The sequence below is a fragment of the Atta cephalotes genome (genome assembly GCF_000143395.1).
Source record: "Atta cephalotes unplaced genomic scaffold scaffold00003, whole genome shotgun sequence".
NCBI classification, from domain to species: Eukaryota; Metazoa; Arthropoda; class Insecta; order Hymenoptera; family Formicidae; genus Atta; species Atta cephalotes.
In genome coordinates this window covers 75,083-88,904 of record NW_012130067.1, presented here as the reverse complement: position 1 = coordinate 88,904, position 13,822 = coordinate 75,083, and the positions used below count along the sequence as shown (strand labels likewise).

The following is a 13,822-nucleotide window of genomic DNA, read 5'->3' as shown; positions in this document are numbered from 1 at the left end:
CTTCCATCAAGACAACGCGCCGTCCCACAAGTCGACCGTTGCAATGACAAAACTACGAATTGGGTTATGAATTAATTCCTCATCCACCCTATTCTCCAGATTTGGTCCCGTGACTTCTTTCTGTTCCCAAACTTAAAAACTTGGCTCGGTGGGAAGAAATTCTCGTCAAATGAGGAAGTCATTGTCGCCGTCAATGAGTATTTTGCAGACTTTGAGACAGCCTACTTCAAATGACCACCTACCAAACGAACTATGCGTTCTTTCTGGCTGAAATTTGGCCTGAAAGGGTTCGAAGAGGATCTTTCGAGATGTCGCGTCATCAAATGGATTGTAGCGCCATTTTATGGAAATTTATCAAACTTATCAAACAACCCACGTATATATAAAATATGTATACAGAATCATTCCTGATATGAAATGTAGAAGAAAATTTTTCTATCGTATTAATATAATATAATTATCTATAATAATTGTTTAAAAAGTTGAATACCGAAATTGTAAAAATTGTGCTTTGATATTCCCTACTTACAATTAGTAAAAAGAAAACAATAGCTACTGAAGATTAAAAAAAAAAGAAATGTTTAATAATGTATGATATTAATAATATATTATATGATAAAAATAATATACGATGCTAATTAACTTTTCTTACTTCTCAATATTTCATCATTTTCTGACATGTTACTTTTTCTAACGTGTTTTGAATTTGCCACATGGATATTGTTGTCGCAGGTGGATACCTGGCAATGTCAAGTCATCTAGAGTATTACAGTGGTCCAGGTACAGGAGGAGGAATGCTTCCTGCGGGCGGGAGTGTGATGCAGGGGATGGAGGATAGCTTACAAGGTTTATCAATGCAACCGGGCAGACCGTTGAGCGTATGCTCCGTGAGTTCTTGCGGCGCGGGTGGACCCACTCCAGCTCATCGTTCTGGAAACGGCCTGTACTCTAATTGCAACGGTACGAATCCTCAAGAAGAACTCATGGATGATGAACTTTTGATGTCACTTTCTGTACGCGAACTCAACAAACGTCTCCATGGCTGTCCACGAGAACAGGTGAATGATTTTATTTTTTATTTGTGTAGCAAAATTACTTTGGAAAATCGGTCTCGGGACCGATGTTTCAAATCAAGAATTGAAACTAATGAATATCGATAACCTGAATAGTGTTTTATAATAAGTAAAACTGATATAATTTAATTTTTTACGCTTTATTTTTTAAATATGAGATCAATATGCATGAGGATAATTATCATCTATCTATCTATCTATATTTTAAGCAATAAAATTATCGATTTTCATTCTTATTTGTAAAATTTTGATAAGTTAATGTTAAGTTAAATATTAATTATAACAATCAGACTTTTTTGTTTCAAACATATTGAAGTCAATTAACTTTCTTATTCTTAACATTTCTTTTAGTTGTTTTTTTATTATTATACAACAGCACTTACGTAAAATGACCGAATATTCAAGTGCACTCATTGTGTGCTATTATTACAATACATACAATATAATGTATACGTATGCATACATATATAATCTATTATATATCTATATATACAATATATCTATACATTGATTCAATTATACATTGTTTCAATTTTTTACTTTATACATATAATTTTGTAGCAAATGCTGCTGAGAAAAAAAAGATTAAGAAAATATAAATTAAGAATGTTAAGAATATAAAGTTGTGTTGAAAAGACTCAAATATATGATTAAATCTACAATTGTGTGCGAAGGTGGTGCGGCTGAAGCAAAAGCGACGAACGTTAAAGAATCGTGGTTACGCTCAGAACTGTCGTAGCAAACGAATACAGCAACGGCAGGACCTTGAGAGCACTAATCGGAACTTGCAGAATGAACTCCAGCGTGCGAAAATCGAGCTAACACGGATTCAACAGGAACGTGACCTTTACAAGCAAAGATACGATATGTTGAGAACGCGACAGAATCATCATCACAATCACAATCATAGTCATCATCAACAGCAGATGACGCAGCAACAGCAACATCAAACCCAAAGTCAGCAACCACATCCACAACAACAACAGCAACACCAACCACCAGCGAGTCCCGAAGTCTATCTGTGACATCGACAGCGCCGAGGAGGCGCTTGTTGGACTTGAACAGCTCATTTGTTGTGTCGATGGATTCTTCTATTGGTGAGTAATTATAAAGCGGTAATATTATAATAGACTGTATGTTACAATGCACAATGTAACACTTGCTCAAAATTTAGGAAGATAAAAATATCTCACTTAATTGTGTACATTATACGTATTATATAAAATGATTTCGAATAATTGTGACAAATTTAAAGGAAGATAGAAATTTAAAGAATAGATCTTCTTAAATTAAACAGCTTTTGTTAAATAATCCTAACCTAACTGAAGTAATAATTTCATTATATATATTAATTAAAGTGACAAGCAATTTAATATTGATATCATAAATCTTCTTTTTCTTTCGAATGACTACAAATATGATATATATACAAGTACATATATAGTATATAATAATTCATATTAAATTATTTAAGCATTGAAAGATTTATCTTTGATCGTCATGACTAGTATTTCCTATTTCTTATTTCCTATTTCCTATTTGTTGAGTTTTCTCAAATGTACGATCTAATAAGATTCTTATTATCTAAAATCAATCACTCAATTTTATTCATTGCCTCTGCTACTGTTTCTGACATATTCTTGATATATGGAAAAGTTATAATCCTTCCCATACAGCACAGAATTTGCGGCAGTGTTGCTCCAACTTTTGTGTAACTTTGTGCCGTAATGAGGTTCTGTCTATATTCACATTATCATTACTCTCCATTACACTCCAGTATCCAATTTATTTGTCGCTTTTTATTCTTTTCCTTATGCTATTAAATATCAAGTCAATAGTAAATAGCAAGTATTAATATCCATTTTTTAATAGAACTTTTATTACTATAGTTCCAAATTTTTTTGATGAAATATAGGATTCGATAAAACATAATTGTTCTATCTATTAAACTATACATCGTACCTATTTTATAACACATAGGATAATTCGATAGAAAAGATAGATATCTCCCCCAAAAAACATGTGTTGATTCGGAAAGGATAAAATAATAATGTAAAGAATAAAATAATAAATATGTCTCCCTCATAGAAACATATGTATATAAATTCAATATATATGTATATATGTATACGAAATTAATACATAAAATTATAACTATATTATTCAGGAAAAAATGATCCATGCATTGTACATGAGCATAAATCATACATTACAAAATCATACATTAAATAAATCGAAATTGCTATCATAACAGCGAATAAATCTTTAAACTGCGCAAACGTCAACTAGCTTTGCTATTTGGAAACATGAGCAAGCAGTACGCGATTTTATGAACGAACCTATCTTTCCCGCTTCCCTCACTTTATTTGCAACGCCATTTCTGCTGACACCGCTGTTCGGCGATGAAACCATCGGGATGGAACGTCGGTAAACAATACGTTCACCTCTTTCCTAGTCTCGAAACCCGCAGCTTGGTAGGAAGCAAGAGAAAGAACAAAAGCCGGGATTGCCAAAATCGTTCTTTACAAATATCATACAGAGGATTCTGGAGATATTATATATTTTTTCTGGATTGTCAGTCTATACATATTAAAAAGAAAATTTAATTATATTTTTTTACATTATCATTTCTGTTTAATTAATCTGTTCACATTGATATTTCAAAAACGATTTTTAAATGAAGAATAAAGAAATTGACTTCAGTGAAGTTGTTTTTGAATAATTTGTGTTACAATATATTGTATTTTAAGGCCATTACACATACAAAAATTTTAGTCGTAATCGTAACGCTGTAAACAAATTGGCCAATCACGATTGAGCGTATTGAAATGTGAGATTGCAATTTTGTGATTAGTCAATTTACTTCAGACCTTACGATTACGACTAAAAATTTTGTATGTGTAATGGTCTTTATCTTGATAAAATTTTAAAGAAGAAATTAAATTTTTTAAGACACCAGACGATGGCCAATGTATAGGTCAATTTTGCACAATTTTTGCAAAAAGCATGAATGGAAATTTCATTTTGAGATTATAATTCCGAACAAAATCTTTTAACGTTTTATAAGACTAAATTAGGTCGATCTATTAAGATATCGACCTAAGTAACTTAATTAATCCATGTCCGGTGACACGCGCGCGCTCACATGCACGCACGCGCACGCACGCGCACGCACGCGCGCATCTATGTTTAAAAATTGTGTCTTTGATAAATATTGTGTATTGAAATCAAATAGTGGAAAGTCATACGCTTCTAGGCAGGATGGGGAAGTGAGGTGATTTTTAAGTCTCATTGTGTAAATGGAGGTCATTTGTGTCCAAGCGATTTTTTAAATCATAGATATTTTTAAAACAAGTAAAGAGTAAAGTTTGAGAGCGCCGTTCTGCTTTTAAAAAAAACTTCACCCTTGTGGGATAAGGTGCTCACCCAACAGTGGGCGTCATTTTCTGAAAGTGGATATTCAAAATTGAATACGGACACAAATGATCCTCATCTATACGATGATGGTTGATATTATAATATATACCGCAGAAATATGATATTATTTCATAAATTTATTTTATTAATAACTTTCTAACGAATAATGAGCGATAACTAAAATCGGAGGTTATTCAGGGTTATGATCTGGAATATATGTCAAGGTCAAGATTATCGGAGATTGGCTCCCTTATACTATTGAAATTTCTTTGATTTCCATATGAAATCAATACCGGGCTTTCATGCATGATTTAATTCTGTAAAAAAAATTTTGCAACTAATTGGTAAAACCAATCCGAAAATTCTAATTGCATTTTATAATTTGTAGTAGGTAATTAGCGTCGCTTCAGCATTCTCTTAATATTTATAAGTTCAATTTCCCAATAGATAGCATAGACAGAGTGCGATATAAAAAATTATTTTTTAAATTTAGAATCATTCTATCATTCTTTGAAATTATTGCCATTGTTAGAAATATTGCCTACAAATAGTGAATATTCAAGACATTAGAAGTTAACTCTTGTTAGATGAATTCAAAGATAGTGTACAGCTAGATAGTGTATAGGTATTATTAAGTTGCAGATAAACAGCAATTAAACTCTCTGTGATTCAAATATCAAAATTAAAATTTCTATTAATATTATGGAAATAAATAGTATTTTAAAAATATCAGATAGACATATTTCTAATTGAATATAATATATAATCTTTCTATATGACGAGTAAAGGACAGATATGAAGATAAGAAAATAATTGGAAGAATTATTTTTATGTACGTGACACTAGTGATATCGAAACAGATTTTGTCATGCGAAAGCTGCGTTCAATGATTGTCAGGCATGGAAGAGGATAAAGTTCTAATGAGAATTTAATAGACTTGTCCACAAGGGTCGTTTGACAATGGCTCGTTTTCGACCCTCACAGAATCCCTGAACAGACGTCGCATGTCAAGTTGACAGATTGACTGTCCGTTTCACCAGATTCGTTTAACAGCTCTTGTTATAATAGCTTTTGCTTAATTAAATCCAGATATAAAATAATCTAATTATAAAGTTTTCCAAAATACTTTATTTTTGATTTTACATATTATGTAATTTCGAACATATAATTTAACTTAAAGAATGAAAGTATTTTCAAAAATTTTATTTCTTCTATTATATATACAGTGCAAGCGAAAATACGTAGTACAAGAAGAAGTAATTATAGAATTTAACTAAATCAAAATGATAGAATAAATTTTTCTTCGAATAAGGTTTCATTTTCAAAAAAAAGATTTTGGAAGTTGATAAATTGAATTCGCGTTTTATTTGACTGATATTTAACGTAATGAGTTTTGTTACAAATGTTTCATACAATTTGTTTCTTATCAGAGTTTCCAAATAAATTCGACTATTCGTAACTATAACGGTTATAACATGTTAGTTTTTTAAGGTAACGTTCCTAGTTATGCAATTTAATATGTATAAAAATATACTTCAGCTTTTCAGTTTAGGATTGTACTTGTTTTTGTAAAAGATTTCTCTCATTTCTCCATTTATAAACATGTATTTGCAACCAAGTGAATATGGAGTGGTCATATACAAGAGTAAAGGAGGGAACTTCTGAAGCAGAAGGATTATTGTAGAAGATAGAGATAAGCCACGATGTCAGCGTGACTTGACAATAAAGCTCATCTCACTTCCGGTTTATTCTCGAGGTTTCTCAGTTCTTCCCCTCGTCAATCCACCTGTTTCGACACTTTCGATACAGCTCACCATGGCATTAACTATCTTGTCTATCACTTTGTTCGATAGACTATTTGACAAAATATATATGAGTTATAAAATCCGAAACTGAAAATTTCAAACAATTTACATTTCTTTCCTTTTTCTTCTTTTTGTTGTTTTCTTTCTACAATAAGATTATATTTTTATCTATATAGCAACAAAACAAGATGATAAAAATATCGGATAACATACATATAAATACATTTATATATTCTTTGTAAATATAAAGATGTACAATAAATTAAATTAAACTAAATTAAATACTAATATACATAAGTAGTAACATAAATTTAATCGTAATCATATGACAACTATTGTCGAACTGAAAATGTCATTACTTTTATCATTATCTTTTATAATAACGATTTGACATTGCAACTTTTTATGATAATGAACTAAGGCTGGGAAACTTTCGAATTTATAAAGCATTGATTCATTATTTTTATTCGTTATATTTCAATTCGTTACAATATACGCGGATACTTTTGGGACAGACTTGATTCATCTTTGTTATATATTTTGATTTTTTGTGCTATGTATATACAGTAATATATTAGTGAAAAATGTCTGATATACAAAAAATTGATACATAAATGATACATTCCAAAGTTGCTGCAGACATAGAGCCATACCAGAATGAAAAAAATTGATACATAAATGATACTAACTAATAATGTTGATACTAATAATGTTGCAGGTAACATTCACGACATTTGTGTAATATTACACATACGTCAATGTTACATGGTTTGGTTTGCTGGGAATGTGTAAAAAAGACACGTTTTTGTCCATTTTTGAAACAACGTTTCAGATGAACCTGACGTGCTAGAGACTTTCAATAGGAATTGAATTAAAGCTTAGATATGGATTTGGCTTGGACGGTATGAAAAAACAATGAATTTTTTTCAAGTAAGTATTCTTTTAGTTATAATCATATCATCATATGTATTCTGGAATGCAATGCTTAGCAATAAAACTGGATTAATTATAGCTTCGATCAATTTTCAATATGTACAATTATATGTATAATTATATGCATATAATATGTATAATAATCAGGGCTGGATAATATTTGAAATAGTTTTTAAATACATATGTATTTAAAATGGAAATGACAGTTTGCATTTTCTATTTTATTCTATTCTGTATAAATCTTACTTACGAGAAAATGCAGCATCGCTGCATTTCTCTGATCACGTACTGTGCGAGTGAACTTTAAATTTCTCAGATTATTTTAGATTAATCTTTTATGCACTTTATAAATGACTTAAAATATTTTTAAACTCTTAATTACTTTTGTAATAAATCCTTAACTTCATTTAAAATAAATTTAAAATAAATAAATAACCATGAATGCAAATTAAACTGTAAAGAAAAAATTAATTTTAAATAATTTATAAATTGAATCTTACTAAAAAATGAACGTTCTCGCTTTATGTAAGATTTATTTTATTATGATATATTTTATCAAAACATAGGAATTAAATACAATTTCTAGTATTGATTGTGTTTTTCATATGCGATCTAAAATAAATTCTTCATAATACTGTAAATACGATTTCCAATGTTGACCAGTCTTCTGAACTGTTTATTCCAATAACGAAGCTGAAGAGTAATATTATAGAAAGAATATAATACTTCGTGCTTTATGTATGACAAAATACATAAATAATTAAAAATTTAAGATAATACCGTTAGAAACTTTTATTTATAATATTGCAATTAAGACTGGCTGAAATGCGCGCTTTTCGAGTTTCTTCTAAAATACTAAATCTAAAATACTTAAATAATTTATACTATCAATTTGCATCCATGAAAATATTAAAAATTTGTGCTAAAATTTAATAATTAATTTTTTTTGCCGATGAGTGTACATGTTATGAACAAAGTCCGCAAATGGGCAACGTTGACATTGTACAGCAGACAACTCGGGCAATGTTAACACTGTCCACTATGCGAACTTTTCCCGTAACTGTTATATGTGAACGGAGATTATATGAAATAAAGAAAACATATATGGATAAAAAATGTGAAGTCTTATTTAAAACATTTTATATAATCTTGCTTTGACCCTGACAACGCCCAAAATCAAATCATCTCATGTCCTCTTCGAAGTCCTCCTCATAAAACTTTCGTATAAAATATTTTTCTCTAAAATGTTTTGTGTTCGGGATAAAAATTTGTAACGTTTTATTCTAAACACCTACCCGGGAAAAAATGATCCATGATTGCACATAATGTATAACATGATTATACATGGGCATATAAATCATGCATTACATAATGTACAATTTCGAATGCTAGTATATGATCATGAATGATTGAGTGCATATATTCGTACATAGCTATGTACATTGCTATAGATTTGTTATAGAACAGTACATGAATGTATGCAAGTTATTATACGTTTATACAACTATTTTACGACTATTGGTTTCCGTACGATCGTAACAATCAAGCAACAGGATATGATATGTAGTCATGTATGATCATGTATGACCGTATATGATCGTGTCATGTACGTATACATGATCACATTGATCATGTATGACTATTTTTTCCCGAATGGTATAATTATATATATTTGTACTTGATTATGTATAAACTTTTATTACTGCAGGGTGTAAATATTTATACTATTCACAGTGATTATATTATATATTGTTGCTAATTAATTATATAAAGATGTTCTGTTTTTGTACACTAAGCGTAATAGAAAAATGAACTTATGGTTTCACTGATTTCTAATCTCTGTTCGTAAAGTACGAATCAATCGATAGCATTCCTTCCGTTCGGCAGCTTTAAGTCGGTGACGTCACGTTTACTCTCACTACGTAGAAGGCAGAGAAAGGAAAGATTTGGCGATGCCAGCATCTTTCACTTCTGATGACGATGTAAGTTTGCGATGGTTGATGACGCGGCACATAGGATGTACTTACATAGAGACGTGTAACATGTACATACATATATACATACCCATTCATACACACTCATACATAACACATATATTTATCGACAAATTTTGATGTTCATCAAATGAATGAGTAAATGAAATCTGCAGAGTCACAAGAATAAGGAGATTACGAGAAAATAGTTACCTTGACCCAGTTTTGAATACTCAATGATGGTTTAATAATAATGTATTTTATTTTACAACAATTTTTTCTTATTTTTAAATGTATCTATTTTATTTTAGTTCAAAATATTTGATTAGGGAAAAAGTCCCTTTACAAAAGTAAGTAAAAAATTTTTCTAGCAACCCATATATCCTATTTTTAAAAAATTGGCTATTATATTACTTGCTAGAGCAACGTTTTAAGAATCTGTATTTTTAATTGCGATATGATAATTTTGATGACGGAGTTATGAGCAATAAAGACAGAATGTTTCTTTTTCTATATTTAATCCGCGAGTAATTCAAGAACAAAAAATCGTAGGAACAATTTTAAAAAACGATTTTGTAGGAAAAGCTTCAAGCTTTCATAATAGATAGTCGAAAATTTGCTTAAATTTTTTTTAGATACGCTACAGACTTACAAAGTGAAAAAAGTTTTTCATTTTTTTCAACTCGTAGTTTTCTATACGTAAAAATTTCAAACTTACGTAAATTCAAAAATATAGTTATTATTCGTAAGTAAAAATTTCAAACCTTTTTTTTAAAAAAAATTTTTTAATTTTTTTAATTTTAATCTTAAATTTTAATCTTTTTTACGAAGATATTGATAGGGAAAGGTCTTTTTACTAACTTGTAAAAAGATTTTTCCTCTAACCCAATATAATACTTAAAAAATTAAAATTTTTTTTGAAAAAAATAATTTTTATAATATGCTATGCGTGTGCTTTTTAGGCAATAAACATCATTTATAAGAATAAACATTTAATACTAAGTAACAAATAAAATTGAATTTTAATAATAACAAATATTTTTACTGACATTTTTACTGAAATTTTCCGAAATAAGTGGTAAAGTTAATATCTTTTAATATATTTTATTTACTAAATTCAATTGATGTTAGAATATTAAAAAAAGATAATTGCGTATGATCGCGCTTCATTTTAAATTTTCAAACACTTAAAGATGAACAGTATGTCATATACATTTTTATACAAATAAAATGTTACTTAAGGTACTAGATGAAATATTACTGTATTATTTGAAATTTTGTTCTTTTTTAAATAAAAACAGAATATAATTACATAATAGCAATGACGAAAGTAATTTTGACGAAAGTACTAACATTAATTATTCTGCAACTTGTATTTATATGAGAATATTTTTATTCTCCTAAATAGTACAAGTTTTATATTGTGCATTTTGAAAAGTGTCAATTATACTATATTACGCAATGTATATATGGATCTTTATTTTGTAGATATATTTTCAGATATGACGCATTGTTCAGAAGGTGTACCAAGGGTAAGCCGAATAGAACTTTAACTTCTTTTCATCGATTTCTCTTTCATCCTTCGTCATTCGCATCATTGCAACATCGAAACCTTATGGCCATCCATGGACTGTGGGGAGAAGCGGCTAGTTCCTTCCTAGGCGTATACCGACTGGTGATTTAGTGAGATCCGATCTGCGAATGGAGTAGCCGATCAGTTGGACCATAAATATCAGGTGTTTTTTGTTTGCATAGAACACACGTATGTACACATCATATATACATATATACTTCTTCGTCGAGAAAATAAGATCTTTAGTAAAAAGTAGCATTCTCGGTTTCTCATTTTAGTGTTTAACTTCTCTTTTCTTTTAATTCGCGAGACGTAAATCTGGTGTATGTTCCTTACATTCGTGTTTTCGGTGTATATAAAAAGAAATGTTAGAGCTTGCGACATCCGATGCAATTATTTACGATCAATATTTTTATAATTGAGCACTTTCCTTGGATAATATTGTACATCATGTATCTTGATGATATTATAATGGTACTATAATGGAAGATATCATAACGATATTTTTAGGTAAACATGTTTTTCGCAACACATGTCTTTCACTTCAAAATCAATCAAATTGTAAACTATATAGCAAAAAAGATATCGCGACATAGTTTAATAGTTTAAATCTGCTACATCATATTCATTAAATTTTGCAGCGTTGCATCTCTTACTGCGATTAAACAAAGTCAAAGCTCTTCAGAGGAGAAGTTTAAAATTATGTATAGTATAGAAGTCTGCACTTTAGTTTCTCAAAATTTTAGTGTCTGACGCGACTATTTACTCAATTATAGTTATTATTGCGTAGAAACGCGCGAGAAGAATTTACTCCTCTGGGAAACTTAACTGTACTCTATAGCGTACCTCTTGACTTTAAACGAATAATTTTTATCTGCTAAACCGCCACCGCTGTCGCTACTGCGCATTCCACCCTTCCGATGCTGCCCTTGTCGTTTCGAGCGACCCCTCGTAAAATTAAGTCAAACAGCCACGGGGTGGCGGAGTACTATTCGCTTTTCCACGTTACGATCTCCGTTCCTATTAAGAGGAACTGAGTGCGACACCAGTCGCTTTTGCAAACGGCCAAAAGGGACGACGTGAATCATTTGTAGTGGATAACAACGATGATGTCTTCGCAAAAGTCACCAAATTCACCAGGAAAATTGTATAAATAACTATTAATATTATTTCAATTTTATTCTTGTGACTTTTTGTATTTCTCTCGTAAAATCGAAGATTGTTTCTATTATAGCAATTATATTACAGTGATTGCAATACTGAATTGAAATAACAATATTGCTATTTCGATATTTATTTTATTTTATATAATACGCAATTTGGGATTTTATATAAAAAATATTAAATTGCATGTCATAAGGATAAATGTTGTAAAAAATATATGAAACCACATTTAATTTATTTTAATTTAACATGTCGCATTTAATTCAAAAGAAATGTGAAATTAATTAACTTAATCCAACATATACATATGCAGTCTAGCCTTAAATTTTTTTTTGTACTTTGGATATATACAACTATAAAATATAAATATACATACATTTTAATTAATATAAATCTTTTAAAAGTATAAAAAAAGTTTTAATACTATATATAAGTTATTTGAAGTGTTTGCCTTTTTATAACATAAGTATCGACATTTTAACTAATCATTACTCGCTGTATGTATATTGAAAGAAAAACTTTTTGATATTTGTAACTACAATTACATATTATTATATAATTATGATGATGACTGCTATTATTAGCAACTCTATCTAATTCTATCAACTAATATATAGTTTATTAAAATTGATCTTAAAATTATTAAGATTATTAATAAATAAATTATTAAATAGTAAAGCTACGAGATAATCCACATTTTTTTTCAAACAAATCGGAGTAAACTATTTTATACATTATTAATTATTTTTTTATCTTATATCACTCTTGCTACTTTACTTTAATATTTACAAAATATTCATAAAAATAAAATTGTGTAAAAAGCATTCGATTTAAAAAATTATTAAGAGAATTAACTTAATACTTTTTTCTAGTACACTGTTGCATTTTAGAAAAAATCAAATCACTAGAAAAATATATCTTATTACATATCTTATTATTCATTATTTCCTTATTTCTTTCATTTTCAACAAAATAAAGTTACAATTCCAATTATTTGATTTATTTTCTACATAATAATTTTGTATGAAATGATTAATGTAAAATCGTTTACAAAATTTAAAAACGAAATTATGCAATGAGTAAATATTAATTTGGAGGAGAATATTATATACTAGATTCGATTATTTTGCAAGCAGAAAAATTAAGGAGATTTTTAATTATGTTTTATAAGTGGAATTAAAGAATGACTTTTTTACGCAAATTAAATCTAACTATTTATTATTGCTCATGTGTAAAAATGTTGAGAATTTATGGATTCTTCATAAGATATTTTGCAATTTATTTTTACATATTGTGACATAAAATATAACGTATTATGTAAAATTTTTAGATGATCTTATTTTAGTATTTTTATATTCATAGTAACAAAAAATTAATTTATGACTATACTGTATTTTAATGAATGATTGCATTCTATTTAAGTACATTAACATTTTTTTCCTTTTACAATTGATTAATTCTGTGTATTGAGAATAATATTCAAAAGACACAGTCGAGTCTTGCGTCAAGTGTAATACGAGACACTACCAACACGTATATTTATACATGAACTAGCCAAGAAGTAGTGTATTTCAAAATTTAAAGTGAAAATGATAAAAGTGAAATCTCATTTAATTTGATAGTTTTCAGCGTGATAAAAATACGTTAGTCTTCATGTGATATTATTCGATAAGTATAATTTGGATGTTAAATTCAGTCAAATTATGTAAAACTTGCAATAACTATTGTATACGATATGAATACAAAGAGATGTTCGATGGTACATTGAATAATATTTTTTAAATATGGTACGTATGGTTATTCTACAAATTATTTATAATAGATATAAAATTCTTATATACATTTATATAAACATGAAGACTTATAAATTTTTAATTTTAGTCG

At 28.8% G+C, this 13,822-nt stretch overlaps 1 protein-coding gene across 1 annotated transcript in view; it reads left to right on the top strand.

Annotated features, from left to right (window-relative positions):
* The window catches only part of LOC105624158 (transcription factor MafB), a 10,170-nt gene extending 8,072 nt beyond the window's left edge, over nucleotides 1–2,098 (top strand). The window contains exons 3-4 of the mRNA XM_012205520.1: nucleotides 733–1,058; nucleotides 1,748–2,098. Of these exons, the coding sequence (XP_012060910.1) occupies nucleotides 733–1,058; nucleotides 1,748–2,098 (677 nt within the window). The remainder of the gene's footprint in view (nucleotides 1–732; nucleotides 1,059–1,747) is intronic.
* Nucleotides 2,099–13,822: the final 11,724 nt, after the last annotated feature.